The following is a 25,302-nucleotide window of genomic DNA, read 5'->3' on the forward strand; positions in this document are numbered from 1 at the left end:
ACCCCAAGTCCTTTTCTGCTTCCAGAGGCTCCTGCTGAACTCTGGAATCACGGCCTGATCTCTGCCAGCACCGAATCATTCCATTCACTTCTTGCCCCACTGGAATTCTTTGTGATTTCAGGGACAATCCCCCAATTATCCAGAGCCCATTCCTCCATTTTCCACTTCTCCAAAAGGAGAAATGACACTTTGGAGAGTTGGGAAGTGGAGCTGGAGGTCAGGAATTGCTGCCTCATCTTCCTCCCCATTCCAGGCTCCAGGAGAGGACTCAGGGCATGGAAAATTCCCTTTCCCACTCCAGAGCTGGATCTGTTTCTCCTCAGCCTCCAGAGTATGTTTCCCTTCCCAAAAAATCCTAAGAAATGCTCCCTGACCTTCCCCATCTCCACTGGCTGACCCAGCTCAGGTGGATTTTTATGGAATCTGTCCTGAATTGCAGGAAAATTCTCCCGGTGCTGACAGGGAATGAAAAGTTCATTTTCCAGGGAAAACCTGACACGGGGTCAGGAGGAACCAGAGCAGGTGATGGAATGGAAGTGAAGTGCAGGGATTTTCCCTCAGGAAAGGCTTCACCTTTCTAAGCCAGGCTTTGGATGACAGGAGAGGAGATTTGGGAAAAGGAGGAGATTAAAAAAGAGATTTTATTTATGCTCTGAGCAAGAAAAAAATTCCAAAACTGGATTTTTGATTTTTCATCCTTATGGAAAAAACTTCATCAGGGAGCATAAAGAAATAGGGTTTAGACTCAAAGGGAAAATCCTGACTTTTCTCTGTCCATCAATGGGAATTTGAGGAGAAAAATCCCATTTTTCATTTTAGAAACAGAAGGAATTGCTGAGCCCTCTCTTTCTGCTCCATCACCCCCTTCTCTTCTCCAATTTCTTCCCTTTCCACATCGGGTTTTCAGCACTTCACAGCCATGGGCTCTCAATTCCATTCTCTTGGTAAAAACCAGGAGAATTAAAAATAAATCTCGGCCAATGTCCTCGGCCCAATCATCAAAAATCATGAAAAATTCATCCCAATTTCTCCAAGCCTCATTATTTTGTAGACACACCCCAGGGAAAGCTGTTGCCACAGCCCAACAACGCATTAAAAGCACCTTTAAATAATTAAAAGGCAGCACATGTTGGGATTGTTTCCTGCATTTTGCAAAAAACCAAAAAGTCTTTTCCTTAGAGCTCTAAAAAATCCTGGTTTTCTTTTAGGATTCTCCCTCTCTGGGATTTTTTCCCCCTAATCTGAGCTTCAAACAGGTTTTTGTGGAAGGTTTGGACTTTTTTTTTTTACTGCTCACTCCCGGCTGGGCAGGCTCAGCATCTCTCATTAGTGAAATTAATTGCTACATCTTCAATCCATCATCTCCCCCCTCATCCTTCCCTGAGAAGGAATAATGGATCTTGGAGACGGAAAAAGCCTTGAAAGGGAGGCAATTAAAGAGCTGAGTGCTCGTTTGGCGCTTTCCAGGAAGATGGGCTCGGCTGAAATGGGATAAAGAGCTGGGAATTGCTGCTGGTGCTTTTTAATCCGAATTTCCCGGGTGATTTCTTCCCCCTCGGAGCAATTCCCAGGAGCTGCCCGGTCTGGGATGGGGAATTGGCTGCTCTCTTTCGGAAAAGGGGGATTTTCCTTCCATCCCACAAATTCTAGGTGCTTCATGCTGACCCCAAACTTTCTGTCCAAGCCCTGGGAATGCAGGAGAACAATTCCAGCTCCTCCACAAAGCTCGGGAATGCCGTGCCTGGAGCGCCGCGGCCGTTTTTAGGAGGATGGACGGGATTCCCAGGCTTTCCAAAGGTCCGGGAATGCCAGCCTGGGTCTCCTGTCTCCCTTTGGGATTTTGTCACCCCTGGTGGCAGCAGAGGGGACCCCGGGAAGGGACTGTCAGACCCCTGAGATCCCTTTTCTTTGGGGGTTATGGGATCCCTGGAATCCCCGAAATCCCTGAAATCCCCTTTGATCCCTCTGATCCCTGAGATCCCTTTTCTTTGGAGGACATTGGATCCCTGAAATCCCCCTTGATCCCTCTGATCCCTGAGATCCCTTTTCTTTGGGGGATATTGGATCCCTGAAATCCCCCTTGATCCCTCTGATCCCTGAGATCCCTTTTCTTTGGGGGATATTGGATCCCTGAAATCCCCCTTGATCCCTCTGATCCCTGAGATCCCTTTTCTTTGGAGGACATTGGATCCCTTGATCCCTGTGATCCTTTTTCTTTGGAAGATATCGGATCCCTGAAGAGATCCCTCTGATCCCTGAGATCTCTTTTCTTTGGGGGAAATCAGCTCCATGGGATGTCTGAAATCCCCCTTGATCCCTGAGATCCCTTTACTTTGGGGGATATTGGATCCCTGAGATCCCTGAAATCCCCCTGGATCCCTGAGATCCCTGAAATCCCTCTGATCCCTGGGATCCCTTTTCTTTGGGGGATATGAGATCCATGGGATGTCTGAAATTGCTCTTGACCCCCGTGATCCTTCGATCCCTGAGATCCCTTTACTTTGGGGGATATTGGATCCCTGAAATCCCCCTTGATCCCTGAGATCCCTCTGATCCTCGAGATCCCTTTACTTTGGGGGATATTCGATCCTTGAAATCTTTGAAATCCCCCTTGATCCCTGAGATCCCTCTGATCTCTGAGATCCCCCCCCAGCCCTCATTAGGGGACGGATTCCAAAGCCCAGCGAACGCCCCCGATCTCCCCCTCCCCAAACCCGAGCTCTCCTCCCGCCTCCATCTCAGATTTAAACCCAGACGAGGCCACAGCTCCGCATCCGGGGCCGCTTTAGGACCAAACCCCTCCTTCCCTCTCCGCGGGAGCCGCGCTCCCCCCCTGCCCCCCGAGTTTTCCAGCTCACCCCATCCCACTCTTCACCCGTCCCCGCTCCTGCCAGGCTGATTTTCATCCCCGCATCCCCTCCCGGGTCTCGCTCGGATCCATCCCCCGTTATCCTGATGGGAAGTGACGGCTCCGCTGGCGGGGATCGCTTCCCCCAGAGCCAGGGAAGTGGGGCAGGGAGGGCAAACCCGGCCCGGAGCCGCTGGCAGCTCATCCCGGTGCTCCAGGCGGGGCAGAATCCCGGAGGATTTGGGTGCGTGAGGGATGCTCAGAGATTTATCCCGGATCATCCAAAGTCTGGAGGAGCATAAAAATTGAATTTCTGCTGCTCCTGGGAGAGCCCCGATGGAAGCTGGAAAGCCGTGCCAGGTTTTCCACCGGCTCCCGCCTTCCCCAAATTCACTTTGTGCCTTTTGAGGTCTCGTTTTCCTCCGAGGGGAGCCGGGATTCCCATGGGAATGCCGAGCCTGCATTAGCTGAGTGTTCCCAGCCTCCGGCGCCGCTCCATCCCCTTAATGGGGACATTAACCCGGCGACACCAATCTCTTAACCCCAAAAACCCGCCAGCAATCCGCGGAGATGGATGGGGACAAATCCCATCGCAGGAAAAGCTTTTAGCGGCCCCGGGACCCCGCCAAGTCCTTGCGGAACAAACCCAGAAGGGCAAAACGCAAAAATCCCTTTTGGTTTTTTTGGGTTTTTTTTTTGGCTCACCACGAACACGCGAGGGCAAAGCCGAGCCTTTGGATGTGTCCCCTCCCTGTCACCTCCCCCTGGCCGGGCTGGACCCCCCGGGCCGGGGAAGGGACGGGCTGTGCACGGGGTCTTCGGGTCGGGGTGCATGAGATCGGGGGGATGCTGTGGGGTCAGAGAGGACCGGGAGGGGTTTTGGGGTGGCTGTGGCTGCTCCTGGGGCCGGATGGGGGTTTTGGGGTGGCTGTGGCTGCTCTCAGTGGCTGGGTTGGGGTTTTGGGGTGACTGTGGTTGCTCCTGGGGCCGGATGGGGGTTTTGGGGTGGCTGTGGCTGCTCCTGGGGCTGGACGGGGGTTTTGGGGTGGCTGTGGCTGCTCTCAGTGGCTGGGCTGGTGCTTTTAAGGAGCTGGGGGTGCTCTGCTGGCACCCCTGGGTATAGATGGGGTTTTGGGGTAACTGCGGCTGCTCCTGGGGCACTTTTGAGGAACCTGGGGTGCTCTGGAGACATCCATGAGGCTGGCCTGGAGTTTTGGGGGGACTGTGAGGATCCAGGAGTGCTCTGGGGGCACTTCTGGAGCTAGGCTGGAGTTTTTGAGTACCTGGGGTCACCCCTGACCCGGGCTGGTGCTTTCAGCTGTGCTCAAACTCTACTTTTGCATCTCAGATGGACTGAGAGAGCTCCTGCCCCTCTCAGACTCTGGATGCTGATTTTCAGGGCTTGGCTCTCCTTGGGGATGAGGTGGGTGGGGAAGAAAAGCCTGGCTTGGTCTTAAGACTGGTTTTAAAGTGCTTCCCTAGAGCTGTTGTGGTTTGAGGGAGATATTTATAAAATCTGGCTTCCTTCACCCATCAGAGGGATTTGGAATCCCGTGGCCAGCAGGAATAACGATGATAAATATAATTTAACCTGAGCGTGCCGGGGTGAGTCCCCTCAGAGTCACCTTTGGTATTTGGAGCTGAATTCCAGCTGTGTTTTCTGCTGGAAGGTTCCAGCCCCATCCAGGGCAGCCCTCCCTCCCTGTGGGACCCTCACCCCGCTCAGGGTGGGTTAAAGGACACATTTCCCTCTTTTCTTGCAACACACTCCTGCTTTTCCTTGGGATCACAGCCCGAGTGAGACAATTAACAAACAAATCACTCCCAGTTATCCCCCTGGACAGCTCGGGGTGTTCCAAACCCTCATTTCCATGTAAACTGGGAGGGGCAGCCCTGCTGGAGCTCCATCCCTCCCTCCCCCCGCGAGTTGAACCCCCCTCGATGCTGAAGCTGCTCCTTCTCCAGGCTGGAAAGAGCTGAGAAGCTGCAGGCTGAGCTGGCATCTCCAAAAACGCTGGAGGAGTAGTGCAGGGGCAGATTGATGGAATTAATGGGATTAGTGGGTTTTCCTCGAGCTAAATCCCATTTCCTGGAATGCCGTGGGACAATGGGGTGAGGACAAACCTGAGCTGTATTTTCCCAGGCTGGCTGTGCTGGTTTATCCCAGGAGGGTGATGGGCAGGAGAAAGGCAGAGGACAAGCAGCTCCTTCAGGCCTAGGACTGGGATTGGGATTGGGATCAAACTGGGGGAACAGGAGCAGCCCCAGAACCTCTCCCAACCCCTGGGATGGGCTCAGGGGGCAAAGGTAGGAAAAGGGGCTCAGCCCTGTGGGATTTGCTCCTGCACCTCTCCCAAATCCTGGGATGGGCTCAGGACACCCTTGCATGGGGACAGGGGTAGGAAAAAGGGTCCAGCTGTGCGTTCCCAGTGGGATTTGCTCCAGCCCCTGGGATGGGCTCAGGCCATCCCTATGTGGGGCCAGGGACAAGAAAAAGGGATTCAGCCCTGAGTCCCAATGGGATTTGCTCCTGCACCTCTGCCAGCTCCTGGGATGGGCTCAGGACAGCCTTGCATGGGGCCAGGGGTAGGAAAAGGGGTCCAGCCGTGTGTTCCCAGCGGGATTTGCTCCGTGCTGTGCCGCCTCAGGGAGGGCAGTGCCCAGGAGATGCCACCTCAGGTACAAAGCCGGTGTTTCCCTCTCCCAGAGGCAACTGGGCCGCCTCCAACCACAGTGGAGGAAACCAGTCCAGAAACCAGTCCAGAAACCACTCCTGAAACCAGTCCTACAATCAGTCCTACAATCAGTCCTACAACCAGTCCTACAACCACCCCAACCACCACCGACACCACAACCACAACAACCACCACCACAACCACCACAACCACCACCAGCACCGCCGCCAGCACCGCCGCCAGCACCAGCGCCGCTGCCGAGAGGGCTCCGGCAGCCACCACCAGGCACGAGTTGGGTACTGAGCTTTCCTTTCTCCTCTAACCCCTCTCTAACCCTACTGGGACCTTTCCCCGCCTCGATTCCTTGGGATACCAGGAAAATCAGAGCCATCCCATGACTCCGGGATGGGAATCTGGGTGTACGAGTTGGATTTTGGAGGGTTCTGTGAAATCTGGGTGTACGAGTTGGATTTTGGAGGGTTCTGTGAAGTCTGGGTGTATGAGTTGGATTTTGGAGGGTTCTGTGAAATCTGGGTGTACAAGTTGGATTTTGGAGGGTTCTGTGAAATCTGGGTGTACAAGTTGGATTTTGGGGGGTTCTGTAGAATCTGGGTGTACGAGTTGGATTTTGGGGGGTTCTGTAGAATCTGGGTGTACGAGTTGGATTTTGGGGGGTTCTGTAGAATCTCAGTGTACGAGTGGGAGTTTGGAGAGTTCTGAAGAATCTGGGTGTACAAGTTGGAATTTGGAGGGTTCTGTGAAATCTGGGTGTACGAGTGGGAGTTTGGAGAATTCTGAAGAATCTGGGTGTACAAGTTGGAATTTGGAGGGTTTTGCAGCAGCTGGGTGTACCAGACGGAGTTTGAAGGATTTTGTGGAATCTGGGTGTATAAATGAGAATTTGGAGAGTTCTACAGAAGCTGGGTGCACAAGTTGGAATTTGGAGAGTTCTACAGAAGCTGGGTGCACAAGTTGGAATTTGGAGAGTTCTGCAGAAGCTGGGTGTACCAGGGGGAGTTTGGAGGATTTTGTGAGGAGTCTGGGTGTATAAATGAGAATTTGGAGGGTTCTGTGAAATCTGGGTGTACAAGCTGGAATTTGGAGAGTTCTGTGAAATCTGGGTGTACAAATTGGATTTTGGAGGGTTCTGTAGAATCTCAGTGTATGAGTGGGAGTATGGAGAGTTCTGTAGAATCTGGGTGTACAAGCCAGAATTTGGAGGGTTCTGTGAAATCTGGGTGTACAAGCTGGAATTTGGAGAGTTCTACAGAATCTGGGTGCACAAGTTGGAATTTGGAGGGTTCTGTGGAATCTGGAATCAAGTCGGAATTTGGAGGGTTCTGTAGAATCTGGATGCACATGTTGGAATTTGGAGGGCTCCGTGGAATCTGGAATCAAGTTGGAATTTGGAGGGCTCTGTGGAATCTGGGAGTACCGTTGGGAATTTGGAGGGTTCTGTGCCACCGGGGAACAACCCAGCGCTGCTGGGGGTGTGGTGATGCCGGATGCAGTTTGGGAAGAGGTGGAAAACCCTACAAATTCCCCCCAAAGTGTGATCCAGTGTTTAGAGCTGTTACAAACGGGTTCTGGTGCTCCTGCAGGAGATGTCAGCTCGGATTTAGCACCTCAGCTATTAGCAAGGAGAGCTGTCAGGATTTATCCGAGTCCTTGGGTTTATCCCGCTGCTCCCTGCGCTGCCAGAGCTCCCGGGAATGCCGGGCAAGGGTGGCAGTTCCAGCACCATCCCTGTGCCAGGCGTTTCCCAGATCTTCTCGTACCATCAGGAGAATCAAAGTTGGCTCTGGTGGGGAAATCTTCCCTCCTGGATGTGTTTGAGGGATAAATCTGGAAGGATTTATCCGGGGGTGAGACGCTAGGATAATGGAATTGACGGTTTATAAATAATTAGGGTTGTAAAAAAAATAAATCGAGCTAAAAAGGGAATGAAATCAGGATTAAAAATTTGGGTGTTGGAGCAACCTGGGATAGAGGAAAATGCGGATTGGGGGTGGAATGAGAAGAGTTTTAGGGTCCCTTCCTGCTCAAATGAGTCTGGGATGATTCCATGACTGAGTTCAAAGCCACTTCTCTGTATTTTTGCATTAAATCAGTTTAAAATGCTTTAAAGCCACCAAAACTTTCTGCAGGGGGCATCTGCAGAGAGCAGAGCAGGGAAAGAGGACAGGAGGAAATGAGGAACCTCCAGTGTCCCCCTCCAACCCAAGCTGGGATTTAAGGGGTTCCAGGTCATCCCACAGCGCCAGGTCCTTGCAGTGCCCTAAAACCCCAACCCCCTTTTTTCCAAGGGATTGTGGTGGTCGATCCCAGATTTATGGCATCAAAACATTGAAACACCTCGAGGAAAAATGACAATAAAACCCCAAGGTGTCACTTCCCTTAAAAACCCCACGACAGTGTGGGGTTGGCTCCCACTTCTGTACAAGCAACTTTGAGATCCCTTAACTTCAACCTCACACACGAGTGACCTCATTGTCCCACTGGGGCCACAGTGAAGTGACAATTCCCTGCCACTCCCAGCACTGGATCCGTGCTCATCCATGCAGGAATTCCGGGACGAGGTTTCCCCTCTGGCCCAGATCCTCAGGGATGTGCCCCGGAAGAATTCCAAGATGAGCTGAGTGCCGTTGGGTTTAAACACCCCCAAAATTCCCTTAAAATGTTGGGAATCTTGGGAAAAATCCATCCAGCCTTAGGCTGAGGTTTGTTCATGCTTAGGCTGAGACCAAAATGTTTGCACCAGGTTTATGAAATGATTTTGTAAGTTTTTTGTAAGAATTTCGTAAGGTTTTTGTAAAGCTTTTTAAGATTTTTCTGCAGTTTCTGTAAGGTATTTGTCAGGATTTTGTAAGGTTTTGATGAGGATCAATTAAGATTTTGTAAGGTTTTTTGAGGTTTTTATGACACTTGTGTGTTTTCAGGAGGTTTTATCGTGCTTTTGTAAGGTCTTTTTTATGGATTTTGTAAGGATTTGTCAGGTTTTTGTAAGGATTTTCTGACATTTTTTGTAAGGTGCTTGTAGGGCTTTTAAAGGTTTTTATGAAGTTTTTATGATGCTTAAATTTTTTTATGATGTTTTATAAGGGTTTTGCACAGTTCTTAATTTTTTTTTGAGGTTTTATAAGGTCTTGGGACAGTTTTTTAATGGTTTTTTGAGGTTTTATAAGGTTTTTGTACCATTTTGTTATGGTTTTTTGAGGTTTTGTAAGGTTTTTCCCAAGTTTTGTTATGGTTTTTTGAGGTTTTGTAAGGTTTTTGCCAAGTTTTGTTATGGTTTTTTTGAGGTTTTGTAAGGTTTTTGCCAAGTTTTGTTACGGTTTTTTGAGGTTTTGTAAGGTTTTTGCCAAGTTTTGTTATGGTTTTTTAAGGTTTTGTAAGGTTTTTGCCAAGTTTTGTTATGGTTTTTTTGAGGTTTTGTAAGGTTTTTGCCAAGTTTTGTTATGGTTTTTTTGAGGTTTTGTAAGGTTTTTGCCAAGTTTTGTTATGTTTTTTTGAGGTTTTTGTAAGGTTTTTCCCAAGTTTTGTTATGGTTTTTTTGAGGTTTTGTAAGGTTTTTCCCAAGTTTTGTTATGGTTTTTTTGAGGTTTTGTAAGATTTTTGCCAAGTTTTGTTATGGTTTTTTTGAGGTTTTGTAAGGTTTTTGCCAAGTTTTGTAGGGTTTCTGCCAGGTTTTTGAGATTTCCACGAGCTTTGACCTCTGAGCCGGGCCTAACCCCACTAAAGACTAACTCGTGTTCTAACCTGTCCCCCAGCCGCCAATGGATCGTCCATATGGGACATCAGAGCCATGGCAAACAGTAACTGGGCAAACATCACCTGGAGCCACAATTTCTCGGCAGGAACTGACTTTGTGGTTAAGTATATCACCAGTAAGCATCAGATCGCGTGGGGACTCTACGGGGTGGCGCTGCCCTTAGAGATCCTGCCAGCTCCCGCCCTTTCCTTGGATTTAATTCCATGATTCCATGGAAAAAAATAGAGGGGGAAAACATGGCGGTTGTGGTGGTTCTCCAGGGGTTCCCTCTCCGTGCGCCGACGGCCGTGGGGTTTGATGATCTTTGGGAATGTCGAGGTCAATGGGAAGAGGTGGAGAACAGAGAGGAAAATGAAATTGACGGGAATTTGGAAGATGGGATTCCTGAACCTGGAGTTGGCAGAATCCTCTAAGATCCCAAACCTCCTCCTCGGTGTTCCTTAGCGTTGAACGGCTCCGTCCTGGGCTGGAAGCAGAGCCGGGATCTCTGGGTTTGGTGCCGGTTTAGGGAGATGTTTTTGTCTTGTTGGTTGGTTTGGGGTTTCTGGAGAGGCAGTGCTGTTTGCTGCTCATCCCTGAGTTTATTTCCCAGCCCTTGCATTCGCTGCTGTGCCAGTCAGAATCCCTGAAATTGTAATTCCAGGCAGGAAACCCCTCCTGCCATTCCAGCTTCCCTTAGGAGATGACCTTGAACTGTCCTTGAAATTATTCCCTGTGCAAAGCAGTGCCTGGTCTCCAAAATTCCATATTTTAGGATATGCATGAGCTTGCCAGGCCCTAAATCCCAAATATCCCAGCTCCCAACCCACCCCTATTTTTTCCCAGTCACTGGGAAGCACAAGGAGCAAGCCCAGGTGTTGAATCCATGCAGCAGCATCAATTCCTTGGGGAGGAAATCTTGAAGATTTCAGCCCTTTCTGGACAGCCATGGTTGTCCACCCCTTTTTGATGGCATTTGATGGAACAAAACCTCAAAGCCACAATTCTCAGCAGGTAACGACCCCAGCAGCTCCTTGTCCCCAGGGCAGTGACCCCAAACCAGCAGCTCCTTGTCCCCAGGGCAGTGACCCCAAACCAGGAGTTCCTTGACTCTGGTACTGACCCCAAACCAGGAGGTCCTTGACTCTGGTACTGACCCCAAACCAGCAGCTCCATGTCCCTCATTCCCACTCAATCCCAGGGATTTTACAGTGCCTTGTCTGCAGTATCATGACCCCAAACCTGCAGTTCCCTGGCTCAGGAAATGACCCCAAGCCAGCAGTTCCTTGGCTCAGCACCAACCCCAAATCAGCAGTTCCTTGGCTTTAGTACCAGCCTCAGACCAGAAGTTCCTTGGATCAGTACCGACCCCAAACCAGCAGCTCCTTCTCCCCAGAAAAGTGACCCCAAACCAGCTGTTCCTTGTCCCCGGAGTAGTGACCCCAAACCAGCTGTTCCTTGTCCCCGGAGTAGTGACCCCAAACCAGCAGCTCCTTGTCTTAGTGCCGACCCCAAACCAGCAGCTCCTTGTCCCCGGAGTACTGACCCCAAACCAGCAGCTCCTTGTCTCAGTACCGACCCCAAACCAGGAGTTCCTTGTCTCAGTGCCGACCCCAAACCAGCAGCTCCTTGTCCCTGGAGTAGTGACCCCAAATCAGCAGCTCCTTGGCTCAGTACTGACCCCAAATCAGCAGCTCCTTGTCTCAGTACCGACCCCAAACCAGGAGTTCCTTGTCTCAGTACCGACCCCAAACAGCAGCTCCCTGTCCCAGGAGCCATGTCATTCCCGGCCAGCTCCCAGGGCCAGCCCCGCGCCTGGGCCGCAGTGTCCCCGCTGTCCCCGCGGGGTGTCGGGGCGGGGTTTGATGTGCGGTTTCTGTTCCCCAGGTAACAAGACAGAGAAATCAATCCCCGTTAAGGCTCAGGGCCCGTCCTCGGTGCAGCTGGCGGATCTGACGCCGGGGATGATGTACAAGCTGTGGGTGTTCCCCATATGGTCCCACCCCAGCGAGCACTCGTACATTACCTTTACCACCAGCTCAGGTGAGACAGGCGTCGGCCGCGTGTCCCCAGAGTGTCCCCGGCGTGTCCCCAGCATGGCCCCGGCATGGCCCCGGCATGGCCCCACCATCCCCACGGTGCTTTGGCCATGGCTGCATGGAAATCCCTCATCCCACCGCCCTCAGCTCAGGGGTTGCTCGGTGTTGCATGGAGGATGAGAATCTCAGGAAGGAACAGAGATCCCTTTGGATAGGGATCCCTTTGGATGGAGATCCCTCAGGATGGGGATCCCTTTGGATGGGGAATCCCTTGGGATGGGGAATCCCTTTGGATGGGGATCCCTTGGGATGGGGATCCCTCAGGATGGAGATCCCTCAGGATGGGGATCCCTTTGGAGGGGGAATCCCTTGGGATGGGGAATCCCTTTGGATGGGGATCCCTTGGGATGGGGATCCCTCAGGATGGAGATCCCTCAGGATGGGGATCCCTTTGGATGGGGAATCCCTTGGGATGGGGAATCCCTTTGGATGGGGAATCCCTTTGGATGGGGATCCCTTGGGATGGGGATCCCTCAGGATGGGGATCCCTTTGGATGGGGAATCCCTTGGGATGGGGAATCCCTTTGGATGTGGATCCCTTTGGATGGAGATCCTCAGGATGGGGATCCCTTGGGATGGGGATCTCTTTGGATGGGGAATCCCTTTGGATGGGGAATCCCTTTGGATGTGGATCCCTTTGGATGGAGATCCTCAGGATGGGGATCCCTTGGGATGGGGATCCCTTTAGATGGAGATCCTTGGGATGGAGATCCCTTTGGATGGGGAATCCCTTTGGATGGGGATCCCTTTGGATGGAGATACTCAGGATGGGGATCCCTTGGGATGGGGATCTCTTTGGATGGGGATCCCTTTGGATGGAGATCCTCAGGATGGGGATCCCTTGGGATGGGGATCCCTTTGGATGGGGATCCCTCAGAATGGGGATCCTTGGGATGGAGATTCCTTGGAATGGAGGAAAGGAAGGAGAGCGCGTTCACCTTGTCACAGCCTCTGCTTGCGGCCCCTTCGTGCCCATTGGGACTCTGGGGGACAATGAGGTGTCACTGATGGGATGCAGGATTGGGAGTGGGAATGTGGTGATGGCTCAAGAGCATTCCTAGGGGTTTCCATACTCCTGGGATGTTTCCTCTGGCACTTTGTGTGAAATTTTCAAGGCTTTGTATCCGTGTGGTTTCCACATTTTCCTGGTTGTGGATTCTGCCATTTCCTACCCGGCTCCAGACGCTCCCTCCTTTTGTCCCACAGGAGCTTTGTAGGTTTGTAAAACTCTGCTGTTCCCTCCCGAGGATTCCCAGTAAATCCAAACAGCCCTAAATCCCTTCGTATCCACCCAGGGCTTTTCCAAAGGGATCTGTGCACAGCTCCTGTCAGTTCCACTCTGCTGGAATTCCACAGAGCAGAAAATACTGGAGCAGCCTCCCTGAGAGTGTCGTAGGTAGAGGTGGGGATTTCCAAGGAATTACAATGGTTTTGCTCGGCTCCAGCTGTGGGATGGGAAACTCTGGCAATTTCCAGGCCTTGCCAGGAATGGCAAAAGGAAAATGGGAATCTCAAAGAGAGAGAGCTGTGGGAATTGGGGAGCAGTGCTCCCCACACCCCCGTGAGCAGCCAAAATTGTCAGAAAATCTGGAACATCACCGGGTAATCCCCTGGCAGGGACAGATGGCAGCTGCTGATGTTCCATGGAATTAACATTGGAAAAGCCTCTGCCATCACTGAGTGCCACCGTTCCCTGGCACTGCCAAGGCCACCATGTCCCCAGGTGCCACATCCAGGTGGTTCTGGAGTGTCCAACCCTGCTCAACGCTGACAAAACCCCAGCTACGGCTGCCCTTGGCTCTGTCCCCAGACTGCTCTGGGACTGAGCAGGTCCATGGCACAGCAGCCCCTGGAATATTCTGGTCCCATCAGAGCTGATTTTGGACCCAGATCCCTCCCAGCACAGCTCCAGTTTTGAGTTCAATCCCCAATTTTGTTTCTCTTTCTGGATCTTTCCCTGAGTCCGAAATCTCCATCAGCTCCTGCCCTCCCATGGGAGTTATCCTTATGGATAATGATTTTATCCCTCTGAATAATCATTTTATCCCTCTGGAAAACCAATCCCAACCTGGACCCGCCTCTTTTCCTTCCTCCCCTGCTTTTCCCCCCATTTGGGATCCGTGGGGTGATGGAGGCGACAGCAAGCGGCCGGGCATCATTAAAAAACAGCAAAAAAAAAGCACAATACCCTTGGCTGATTCCTGCTGGGAAGACTCTGCATATATTTTCCATAATTGAGAGGTTCCTACTGATATTTTCATGGAGAATAAGGGATGGAGCCACCTTTATCCCTGGGATTGAGGCTGGTGCTGACCTGAGCCCTGTGGGATGCACGGAGCTGTCGCCTTCCCTGCAGGAATAAACGCTCCACATCCATTTCTCTCCTGGCTGGATGCTGCTGACACAAGTGCCAGACCCCTGCTGACAATCCTATGGCATCGGGAATGCTTTGGATAAAAAGGAACTGAGCAGTTTTAGGGGCTTTGGGTTTTTTTTATATCTTGTAAATCGTTGTTCCAAAGGTTTCTTCAGGCTGGGGGCAGATAAATAAGAAATATTCCCCTGCAGGAGGCTGAGCTCTGATTTCATTCCTGATTAACTGGCAGCTCATTAAGCCAAAAAAATTCCTCCCAGGAGCAAAGGGCGCTTGGAAATGACAAAAATAGCAGAGTAGAGAAGGAGGGCTGCTAAATTTTAAATAAATAAATAAATAAATTAGTTTCTCAGCTTATCCAAACAGTGGGAAGAGTGTCCAGGGAAGGGAATGGAGATGGGGAAGGGTTTGGAGAGTCCTGAGGGAGCTGGGAAGGGTTTGGAGAGTCCTGAGGGAGCTGGGAAGGGTTTGGAGAGTCCTGAGGGAGCTGGGAAGGGTTTGGAGAGTCCTGAGGGAGTTGGGAAGGGTTTGGAGAGTCCTGAGGGAGCTGGGAAGGGTTTGGAGAGTCCTGAGGGAGCTGGGAAGGGTCTGGAGAGTCCTGAGGGAGCTGGGAAGGGTCTGGAGAGTCCTGAGGGAGATGGGAAGGGTTTGGAGAGTCCTGAGGGAGCTGGGAAGGGGCTCAGCCTGGAGCAAAGGAGGCTCTGGGGGAATTTCTGGCTCTGCACAACTCCCTGCCAGGAGGGGACAGCCGGGGGGGATTTGGGATCTTCTCCCAGGGAACGGGGACAGGAGGAGAGGGAACGGCCTCAGGCTGTGCTGGGGAGGCTCAGGTTGGACATCAGCAGGAATTTCCTTATGGAAAGGGCTGGAAGGGGCTGCCCAGGGGGATTTGGAGTGGCCATTCCTGGAGGTGTCACCTGGAGGTGGCACTGAGTGCTCAGGGTGGGGATCGGGCACAGCTTGGACTTGATCCCAGAAGGATTTTCCACCCTCAGTGATCCAAGATTCTGGGAATAGGATCACACAGGGCTGCAGCCAGAGGGGACTTTTCACACCCAAAGGTTTCTTTTGCAGTTCAGGAAAAAAACTCGGTGGAGCTGAGTTCTGCTCCTGGCACGTCAATGATGACTCTGAGCTAACGAATATTCTGCCACGAAATTATCATTAATTATTTTTTAAAAAGGCTCTGCAGCTGCAATTCCAATCAGGACCTGTCATATCCTGCAGCTGCTTTCCATTTTCCCTCGAGGTTGGCCTCACCTTAAAGCAAATCACAAAATCCCCTGGGACAGCCACGGGCTTCAAACCTTCCTTCCTGACAGTCACTCTTTACTCCAAACCCACCTTTGCAGGGACTTTGATTTGGTCCTCAAGTGTTGCTTTTTTGGGAAGGGTGGATTTATCCCCTCTTTTTTAGGAAGGATGGATTTATCCCCCTTTTTTGGGAAGGATGGGAATTTTCCCCTTACCTACAGGCAGTGCCCCCATCCTCCTGTGAGATCTCCTGGGGGCTCGGGTTTAAAATCCTCCCTCCTTTCCAAACCCAGCTCCAACTCCCACCCCACCTCTCAGGCTTCTCTGGAATTCCATATTTTGAAGACCTCCTTGTTTCTCCCTGGAAAAATCCCATCCCATTGCTGTGCATGGAATTTTTCCATCTCCAGTCTTTCCATCAAAGCCTCCTTCCCCTTCCCTTCCCCAGCACTCGGATCATTGAATCCATTTCTTTGTCATCATCTCATCCTCTCCATCTAAATGCTCATCCTTGAGGACTCTGGAATTCAAGCTGGGATTGAGGAAATGTGGGATTTGACAGTGTTGGAGACAGAGGAACCATCAGGCAGCCCCTTCTTCTCTTGGTGCTACCCAAAATCTGCAAAATATTCCGGGTTCAGCATCACCTCTTGACCAGAGATTCTGCTCCGTGTCATTCTCCTCTTTAATCCGAATTTCCTTGTCGTGTTTCACCTGCAATTCCCTGCATTCCATCCCGAGGAAAGCACTTCTTCTCTTGGCCTCAATCCCAATGGAACAAGAGCAGTTTGGTCCCTCAAATTTTGTGGGTTAGGAATTTTTGCCAATCCAACCCATTTTTCCCTTCGCTGCCTCTCTTCCAAGATCCTTTCTCTCTGAACATATTAAGGGAGGGCTGCTCCCTGCTTTCTTTATCCCTCTTTTTCCTCATCAGATCTTCAGGATTTTCAGGATCTCCAGCCCATCTCCATTCCCAATCCCATCCCAGTCACCCTGGCTCTCCCACATTCCCACCGGGAACGCCTCAGTTTTCCCTCAGCTTGGATCAACCCAGCCCCTCCGCCCTGCTGAAGGTTATTTTCTCCTCTGCCTCGCTGAATTCCAAGGAGAGGCTGGAAAAGGCAGCCTTGGAGCTATTTTTAGGCCCTGGATTTGTCTGTCTGACCGTGTGGGAGAGCTGCGAGCCGGGAGTCGGGGAATGGCAGAGAGGACAGAGGAGCTGGAGGATGGGAACAGGCTTGGAATTAATCCCATAAATAAAGGAACCTTGGGAAGGTGCTGGAAGCAGGAATCTTCTCCAGGAGAAAACACTTGGAGCTATCAGACCCCTCTATGCTCCAGTTCATCCCAGTTCATCCCAGTTCAAGGCTGCCAATGAACCCTCTGGGCTCAGCAGTTCCCTGATCCAGCAGGGCTGCACAAAATCCCAGGACACCAGGGTTGGATCCGTGGCATTCCTGTTGGCATTCCAAGGAATTCCCACTTGTTCCCGGGTCTGGGGGGCTTCCACCAGGCCCTCCCCAGCCCTGAGACCCTCGGTCACCACCAGAGGCAGCAGGAGATGGTTGGTGGTGGCAGAAGAGCCACCTCTGTCACCTCTGCAGAGACACCAGTTCATCCCTGCTCATCCCAGTTCATCCCAGTTCATCCCTGCTCATCCCAGTTCAAGGCTTCCAATGAACCCTCAGAACTCAGCAATTCCCTGATCCAGCAGTGCTGCCCGAAATCCCTGGGCAGCAGGAGTTGGGAATGTTTCTCTTGGATCTTCCAGCACCCAGGGCAGTTCTCAGATGCAGCAAATTCCATCAAATTCCTTCCCCAGCTTCCTTCACCTTTTTTTTTTGCAGTTCCCTTTTCCCAGGTTTTCCTTTCTGTTGGGCCCCTTCGCTGTTTGTGGCTCCTGATAAAACAGATTTTATTTTCCACCAAAAAAGGAAAGAAAAATGATGAAAAGATATCACCAAAAAATACCAAAAGCCCACCAAAAAACATCCCAAAACCCAAAAATACTACAGAAAAAAACCCATCAAAAATCACCAATAAAACACCAAAACCAACCAAAACATTGTGAAAAAAACACCAAAAAACCACAAAAAACCCCAAAGAAACACCAAGAAAACACCACAAAACCCCACCAAAAAAATCACCAATAAAGCACCAAAAAACCACCAAGAAAACACCAAAAAACACCGAAAAACCACAAATCCCTGCACTACAACCTCAACCACACTCCCAAACCAAAGAAAATTCCTGAACCAGCGCCCTGAATTCTTCTTCCTCCATTCCCTGCACGGTTTGCTCTGTTCCTTAGGAATATTTTCCCCCTTTTTCCGCAGCCTACACCAAGAACCAGGTGGACATCGCCACGCAGGGCTGGTTCATCGGCCTCATGTGCGCCATCGCCCTCCTGGTGCTCATCCTCCTCATCGTCTGCTTCATCAAGAGGAGCCGCGGCGGGAAGTACCCAGGTGAGGATGGGAATGGCCATTCCCAGGATTTCAGTCGGTCTGGGGTTCTTGGGGATCTTCCAGTGGTGGGGAATGTCCAGGTGAGAGTGGGAATGGACATTCCCAAAAGTTAAACACGTCCAAGATCCTTGGGGAACGTCCAGTGGTGGTGGGGAATATCCAGGTGAGAGTGGGAATGGGAAATCCCAAAATTTAAATGGCTATGATATCATCTGGTGGTGGGGAATATCCAGGTGAGAGTGGGAAGGGGAAATCCCAAAATTTAAATGGGTGTGGCATCATCCAGTGGTGGGGAATATCCAGGTGAGAGGTGGGAATGGCCGTTCCCGAGGGTAAAACAGGTCCAAGATCTTTGGGGAACGTCCAGGTGGTGGGGAATATCCAGGGGAGAGTGGGAAGGGGAAATCCCAAAATTTAAATGGGTATGATATCATCCAGTGGTGGGGAATATCCAGGTGGGAGTGGGAGTGGCCGTTCCCGAGGGTAAAACAGGTCCAGGATCCTTGGGGATCATCCAGTCCGGGCAATAGCCAGGTGAGGGCAATCCCTTTGGAACCCTTTTTAAACCCCTCACAAACCCTTTGTAACCCCTTTGTAACCCTTTCCAAGCTCTCCCCGGGTGCAGTTTTTGTGTCTCCGAGCTCTTCCCCCTCAGAGACCCCCAAGACCCTTCCCCAGCTCCTCCCCATTCCCAAACCCTTCAATCCTGACTGGTTTAACTGGGAGGGGGGCTCTGCTCCTTCGCAGTGCGGGACAACAAGGACGAGCACCTCAATCCCGAGGACAAGAACGTGGAGGACGGATCCTTCGACTACAGGTAGGACCCCGTGGAATGTCCGACCCCCCCCCCCCATCAGCCCCTCCCCCACCATCACAGCCCCCACCCCGTGGTGCCACAAATCCCCCCTGGAACGATCCCTGTCCCCCCTTTCCTCCTCCCGCCGCCTTCCCGCTGTAATTCCCGAAGGAAACGGCTCCTGAAACGCTGCCGGAGCCGCCAGGTTGTGGGGCTCCACCTCCTCTTCCTGGGATTCTGGAATCGGCGACCTTGGACAGCTCCCAGCAGGAATAAACCAACCTTAACAGAACTTCTGACACTTAAAATCCCAAAAAACACCCCCAAAACCCAGAGTCTGTAGCAGCCTTAGGGAATATCTGGAGAATCCTAAAGGAGAAATGCCTAAAATTCCATTGGGATCAGGTTGGATAGAGCTGGGATTCTGGGATCAGCTCCCTGGGATGGCTCCCACCAAGAGCAGAGTGACCTTAATGGAACTTCCGACACATAAAATCCCCAAAATCACCCCAAAAACCCCCGACTCTGTAGCAGCCTGAGGGTATTTCTGAAGCACCCTAAAGGAGGATCCATGGGAGAAATGCCCCAAAATTCCATTTGGATCAGGCTGAGCAGAGCTGGGATTCTGGGAGCAGCTCCCTCCAGGAGCAGAACAACCTTTATAGAACTCCTGGCAAGCAAAACCCCCAAAACCCCCCAAAACCCCAAATTTTGTAGCAGCCCGAGGGTAGTTCTGCAGTCTCACCCCACAGCTCAGCCCCTGTCCTTCCCATAATGGAATATCCATGGGAGAAATGCCCCAAACTCTGTAGGGATCAGCCCTGGAAGCAGGAAAGGGGAATGATTTGGGGTCTGCCTGTGCTCCAGCCCCACACAATCCCACAAAACCCCCCTGTGGGCTCCAGCAGGGATTCAGCCGGAACCTCTCTGACTGCCCCGGCTCCATCCCGCTCTTTGCACGCAAATGTCACCCCTAAAGAGCAGCAGAGCCTTTTTCCCTCCAGGAAATCTCCTGGGATGTGTCAGAAAGGGACAGGAGCTTCCCAAGCATTCCCAGCTCTCTGTGATCCCTCGGGAGCAGGACCAGGCCTCGCTCTCAGGGTTCACCCAGTAGCCGAGGGATTTGGGACATTTTAATTTGAATTCCTTAAAGAATTAAAATTCCTTTTCCCACCTGAGCTGGAGACAAAACCCAGTGGGAATTTTTCCTCCTTTTAACTAGGGGTTGATTGAATCCCATGTTATTCCCAGCATGGGAAGAATGGGTTTGGGATTCAGGAAGGGATGAAGTAAGAATGGATTCTGCCAGAGGATTTAGAGGGAAAAAAATGAATCAGAAACAGAAATGGAACAGAGCCAGGGATCACATTAATTTCATCAGAGGCACAGAAACTCCATTTCAGAGGGATTTTTTTATTCCAGAGGATTCCATGAAGCTCCCCAGACTCCCAAAAAACACGGAATACAAGCAAGATGTTGTAGGGAAAGGCTGGCATTCCTTAACATCCTAAGCAACACCCAGGGCCAACACCTTCCTCCCCTCCCTGCCGCTCAGCGCTTCCAGGGGTGGCCAAAAATTCCACCTGTGAATTTTTGGGATGCTCCCTTCGGATTCCATTCTGGGTCAAGGAAAGCAGCAGAGGAGGAAGGAGCCCAGCCTGGTCCTGCTGCAGGTTTTGGGGTCAGACCCATCCCTTCCCAAGGCACTCCTGACATGGGAATGAGCCATAACCAGGACAGAGCCTGGCCCCAAACGGTGATTCCAGTCAGGATAAGGAGCCTCGTGCTTCCCAGATTTGTGAGAAGCCTGAACCCCCCATTTCCCATAGGGATTCCCACAGGGATTCCTACAGGGATTTCCCCAGGCCCAGCTTCTGGCAGCACTCCCGGATTTTCTGTCTCTGCTTCTCCAGAGCCCACAAAGGGAGGTCCAGCCACCCCCTCCTGGCCCCATCCACCATTCCCGAGGCAAATCCATGGCCAGGCACCTTCCCACTCCAAAGGGAATCCAAACTCTTGGAATGGCTGGCAGAAATCCCCTGGCACCATCCAAGGGGAAGGATTGGGGTGAATCCTTCATCTTTCTGCTCAGATGGAGCTCTGACTTTTATGGACAATCCCATTCCCAAAATTTCTAAGGGAAAGGCAGGAGTCAGTGGAAGGACAATAAAAGGAGGATAATGAAAAGACAATAAAACTCTGGGATGGAGTCCATGGAGTTTTATGGACCAAATAAAGAGTGAAAAAAACCCAATCTAATAAAAATGATTAAAAAAAAAATCCTACAACCCATAAACCCACCAACTTTGCCCTCTTCTCCTGAGGAACACCAGGATTCCTGGAGAATTCCAGGAGGTTTCCCTCTGGGAGGCAGAAGGGAAGGTGAAGCCGGAGGCTGATCGAGCTCGAGGCAGATTGCGGGGCCGGGCTCCGGGAGGGGCAGCATTTAGGATTTCAGGGAAGGGCAGGAATTGAGCCCATCCCGGTTCCCGTCCCCTCCTCCCCATGGCATGGCTGCTGTGCCCTCGTCACCCTCACGTCCCCAGTGCCCCGTGCATGCCACTCTCCGTGCTCCTCATCCCGAGATCCCGTCACATCTCTCTGCTCCGATCCCGGGATAATGGTGTCCCCAAGCAGGGAAGCTCCTTCCCAGGCCAGGACCATTATCCATGGACAAGGTTCCATGCCAGCACCGGTGCCTCATTATACCAAATGTTCCCTGCTGCCCCGGGGAGGCAGCTGGAAACTCTGGATGCTGGGAAGGGGATTTAGGATCCGGATTTCCAGTCAGGATTTCCAGGAAAAGGAAACGTGACACAGTGCAGGCAGTGCTGCTTGAGGAGGGGACATCTCAGCATGCAGTGAGAGGGGAGGACACAGAACTGTCCCAGGAGCCTCGTGAGGAAGGAAAGCTCTGGAAAAGCTCTGGGAAGGTGCAGGTTTATCCACAGGGCCATTCCAAGGAATCCCAGCAGGACTCTGGGGTGAACCCAGCCACCCTTGTGCTGCAGCACACGACTCCCCAGAGCCACCACTGTCCCCTGGACACCACCCAGCCCTTCTTGGATGGCCCTTTCCATGCTGGGATGGCTTCCAAGGAGGCTGATCCCACCTAGAATGGTTCTCCCCGCTCCATTTGGTATAACGAGGCGACAATTCCCTTTTTTTTTTAAATTTTTTGGGTCGTAGCACTCCCCCTGTGAATGCAGAACCTCCTCATTTCTCTCTCTGATCAGGCTCTTTCTGCTTCTCTCTGTTTTATTCCCATTCCTTCTCCTCCTTTTCACCTGGTCTATCCACATGGACCGTGAAGGTCTCTTGAAAGGTAGGACCTCGTGCTGCCAGAAGTCCGGCACATTCCGCTTTTTTGGGAATTTTGTTTTCCTTCCTTCCTTCCTCCCGTTGATTTCTTCACGGCCAAAACTCCCCTGTCCTATTTCCCACGTCCCTGCCTAACACATGAAACAAGATCCCTCTAATTCCCGCTGCCATCGGGGCTTCTGGAGACCCAGATCCTGCTTGGAATTGCTCCCTGGGCTGGGTGCACCCCCCAAATCCAGCCAGGCCCCCCAGCTCCAGCTGCTGATCCCTCCTGGTGGAGCGGGACTGAACTTGGGAATGCACGTGGGATCAAGAAAAAAAAACCTATGGATTTTCAAGGGAAAACTGTGTTTTTTCAAGGAAAATCTGCTGTTTTCCAAGAAAAAGTGCATCCCAGGGGATGGGGACGAGGGACATGAGCCAGAACCGCTGGATCCTGTCCAAATGCCCACTCTTAGTCCTGAAAATCCTCCCTCCAGCTCCAGCCTCCCCTTCTTCCCGATGATTTATGGGATTCAGGAGAGCATTTCCCACGTGATTCCCATCTGGGCACTGCAGTTCCCTAACGCCTGGTTCAGCTGCACTCCCAGAAATCCATTTTAACAGGGTTAGATCCCATCGGGAGCTGACGGAAAACCGCTGCTCCCTCCTAACGCACTAACGGGATAAACGGTCCTGGAGAGAGGTAAAACCAGCAGGAATTCTCTGGGAATGCATTCCCAGTGGGAATTTGGTGCTGCAACCCCTCAGTTAGGGATGATCCAGCTCCAGATTTGGCTTGAGCTGCCCCCCAAAGTTTGGGAAGGGGAGTTGGGAATCGAGGATCTGCGTTTTGCCGCTCTCTACTCCGCGTTTTTGGGGCTTTCTAACCAGTCCTGCTTCCTCACTGAATTATTCCTCCTTTTTTCCCCCCAAAAAAGCTGCTTCCAGAGCTAATGAATTAATTTTTTTTGTTGTGATGCCAAGTTAATAGGAAGTCTCAAATATTGGGGTTGTGTTGTGGAATTCCCAAAGCGCTGATCCAAGGAAAGGCGCGGTAGGATCCCGAATTCCTCACCCACTTCAGGGAGCTGATAAATCCCATGGAATGAGGAAGAATTAATCCCACGGAATGAGGGAGAATTAATGCCTTGCCCTGCTCAAGAGCCCAAGAAAAGTGCAAAAACCAAAAAAAATCCCTAAATTTTCACCAATTTTAAGGAATGGAGTGGAGCGAGCCTGGCAAATCCCAAGCTAAAAAAAAACTGGAAAAAGACAGGAATGGAGGTGGGAGGACAAATATTTCAGGGATATCTTCAGGAATATTCCACAATTTGCATGAACTAAGGAATTGTTGATATAAAAATTAATTTTTATATCAATTTAGAGCAATCCACTCTCATCCTTCCCAAAATATCTCAATTGATGGGACACCAGTCCCTGCCCTCCAAGGAAAAACAGCTTTTCCCTGATTCGATTTTGGGTAAAAGGAATTCTTTAAAGTGATTTTTTTTTCCCTTTTGGGTCAAACTCTTTATTTTTAAGTGACCTGGCTTTTAGTGAAAAGGAGGAAAACCGAGACTGAGCAAGGAAAAACGCCCAAAAATAAACTGGGAAAGGGAAATTCCCAGGAGTTTTGGAAGCTGCACAAAACTTGGCATCCTAAAAGTCCCCTCGCAATTCTCCCCATTGCATGTGGTTTTTTCCAAGGAAAAACTGTGGTTTCCAAGAAAAAAAACTGCATTTTTTTCAAGGAAAAACTGCATTTTTTCCAAGAAAAACTCTGTTTTCAAGAAAAAATGCAATTTTTCAAGGGGAACTGTTTTTTCAAGAAAAAACTGCATTTTTTTCAAGGTAAAACCACGTTTTCCAAGAAAAAAAGTGTGGTTTTTTCAAGGAAAAAACTGTGTTTTCTCAAGGAAATTTGGGGACAAACCACTCAACCAGGTCACCAAGGGTGGCTAAAACTCTGAGAGAGAAAGAACCCAAGGGAAGAATATTCCTGATGTTCATCCAGACCCATTGATCCAAGTTTTGGGTGGAGTATTGAGGTTAAGAAATCTAGGGCAAGAAGTTGAGATTAAAAACCTGAGATTTAGAAACTGAGAGTGAGAAACTGAGATTAATGAATTGAGGTAAAAAATCTTGGGATTTAGAAATGGAGAGTAAGAAATTAAAGAAACTGAGAGAAAGAATTTGAGAGGAAAAAATTGTGAGTAAGAAATCAAGGTTAAGAAATGAAGGTTAATAAATTGAGGTTAAGAAATTTAGATTTAGAAATTATGATTAAAGAATTGAGGGAAAGGAATCGAGATGAGGTAATCGAGGTTTAAGAAATTTGCGATGAGGAAAATGAGGTTAAGAAATTTGATTCCTGAGCTGAAAAATCACAAAATTGGGTATTCAGAGATCCCAACCACCTCCACCTCCCACGCCCCCCAACACCCAGATGAGTCCCCTTTATTTAGGGCTCTGCCGAGCCGCATTCCCGCTGCGGATTGATTTAGGATCTCCATCCCTCGGGGGAAGGTTTTCAGCCCCGTTTCTCAACCCTTGCTGTGTCTGTCTGTCTTCTGCTGCCAGCGATGAAGACAACAAACCTCTTCCCAACAGCCAGACCTCGCTGGACGGGACGATAAAGCAGCAGGAGAGCGACGACAGCTTGGTGGACTACGGAGAAGGGGGCGAGGGCCAGTTCAACGAGGACGGCTCCTTCATCGGCCAGTACACGGTCAAGAAGGACAAAGAGGAGACCGAGGGCAACGAGAGCTCCGAGGCCACGTCCCCCGTCAATGCCATTTATTCCTTGGCATAGCAAAAACGCCGGGAAAATCACCCAGAGCCCGAGGGGTTCGGAGCGGCCGCGGGTTCCGCCGGCAGCCGCCGCCGCCGCTGCCTCCGACAGGAAAAGGGAATCGAGCGAGGACTGAAAAAACAAAACAAAAAAAAATAGAGAAAAAAAATTAAAAATAGCAAAAAAATACCAAAAAAAAAAGGGGAAAAAAAAAAAAAGAAAAATATTCCAACCAACGTGGCAGCCCAGGCGGCCGCCAATGCCATTTATCCTTAGCAAACGAGCCAACGGCAAAGGACGCGCGGGGCGGGAGCCGGAGTGGCAATCGGGGCTGAGCTGGAGTGGCTGGAGGGGAGGAGATGCTCGAGCTGCTCCCCAGTTTGGGGCTACTCCCCAGTTTTGGGGTTACTCCCCCATTTTGGAGCTGCTCCTCATTTTTGGGGTTACTCCCCCATTTTGGGGCTGCTCCTCATTTTTGGGGTTACTCCCCCATTTTGGGGCTGCTCCTCAGTTTTGGGGTTGCTTCCTGGTTGGTGCTCTCCAGCTTTGGGGTTGGTCCCCAGTTTTGGGGTTGAGTCCCAGTTTTGGGGTTGAGTCCCAATATTGGGGTTGTTCCCCAGTTTTGGGGTTGGTCCCCAGTTTGGAGCTGCCTCAGGGCCAGTCTGGAGGGGCCCCATGTTGTTCTCGGCTCCCCGAGGCTTTTCTTTGTTCTTTTAGAAGGGAGCTCCAACTTTTTTGGGTTTAATTTTTCCAGGAAGGTTCTGGATCAGAGGGGAAGGGGGAAAGAAATCAAAGAATTCTGGGGAGGGAAGAGGGGTGAGAGGGGCCTGGGCAGAGCAAAGGCATGGAAGGAGGAATGGGGTGGATTTTGGGGTGAAAACACCGGATTATTGAGCCGTCCATACTCACGGCAGCACCTTGCCCATAACCTCTCCCAAAAAAC

General features: G+C 51.0%; 1 protein-coding gene across 2 annotated transcripts in view; it reads left to right on the forward strand.

Annotated features, from left to right (window-relative positions):
* NFASC (neurofascin) overlaps positions 1 to 24,560 on the forward strand; it is a 78,568-nt gene extending 54,008 nt beyond the window's left edge. Inside the window, exons 25-30 of one of the 2 annotated variants that reach the window (XM_059867720.1) lie at positions 5,556 to 5,819; positions 9,294 to 9,410; positions 11,162 to 11,317; positions 17,338 to 17,469; positions 18,217 to 18,286; positions 24,149 to 24,560. In XM_059867720.1, the coding sequence (XP_059723703.1) occupies positions 5,556 to 5,819; positions 9,294 to 9,410; positions 11,162 to 11,317; positions 17,338 to 17,469; positions 18,217 to 18,286; positions 24,149 to 24,380 (971 nt within the window). In that variant the 3' untranslated portion in view covers positions 24,381 to 24,560. The remainder of the gene's footprint in view (positions 1 to 5,555; positions 5,820 to 9,293; positions 9,411 to 11,161; positions 11,318 to 17,337; positions 17,470 to 18,216; positions 18,287 to 24,148) is intronic. The other variant, XM_059867719.1, reaches the window with a different exon arrangement.
* Positions 24,561 to 25,302: the final 742 nt, after the last annotated feature.

Source organism: Haemorhous mexicanus, chromosome 25 (genome assembly GCF_027477595.1).
Source record: "Haemorhous mexicanus isolate bHaeMex1 chromosome 25, bHaeMex1.pri, whole genome shotgun sequence".
NCBI lineage: Eukaryota > Metazoa > Chordata > Aves > Passeriformes > Fringillidae > Haemorhous > Haemorhous mexicanus.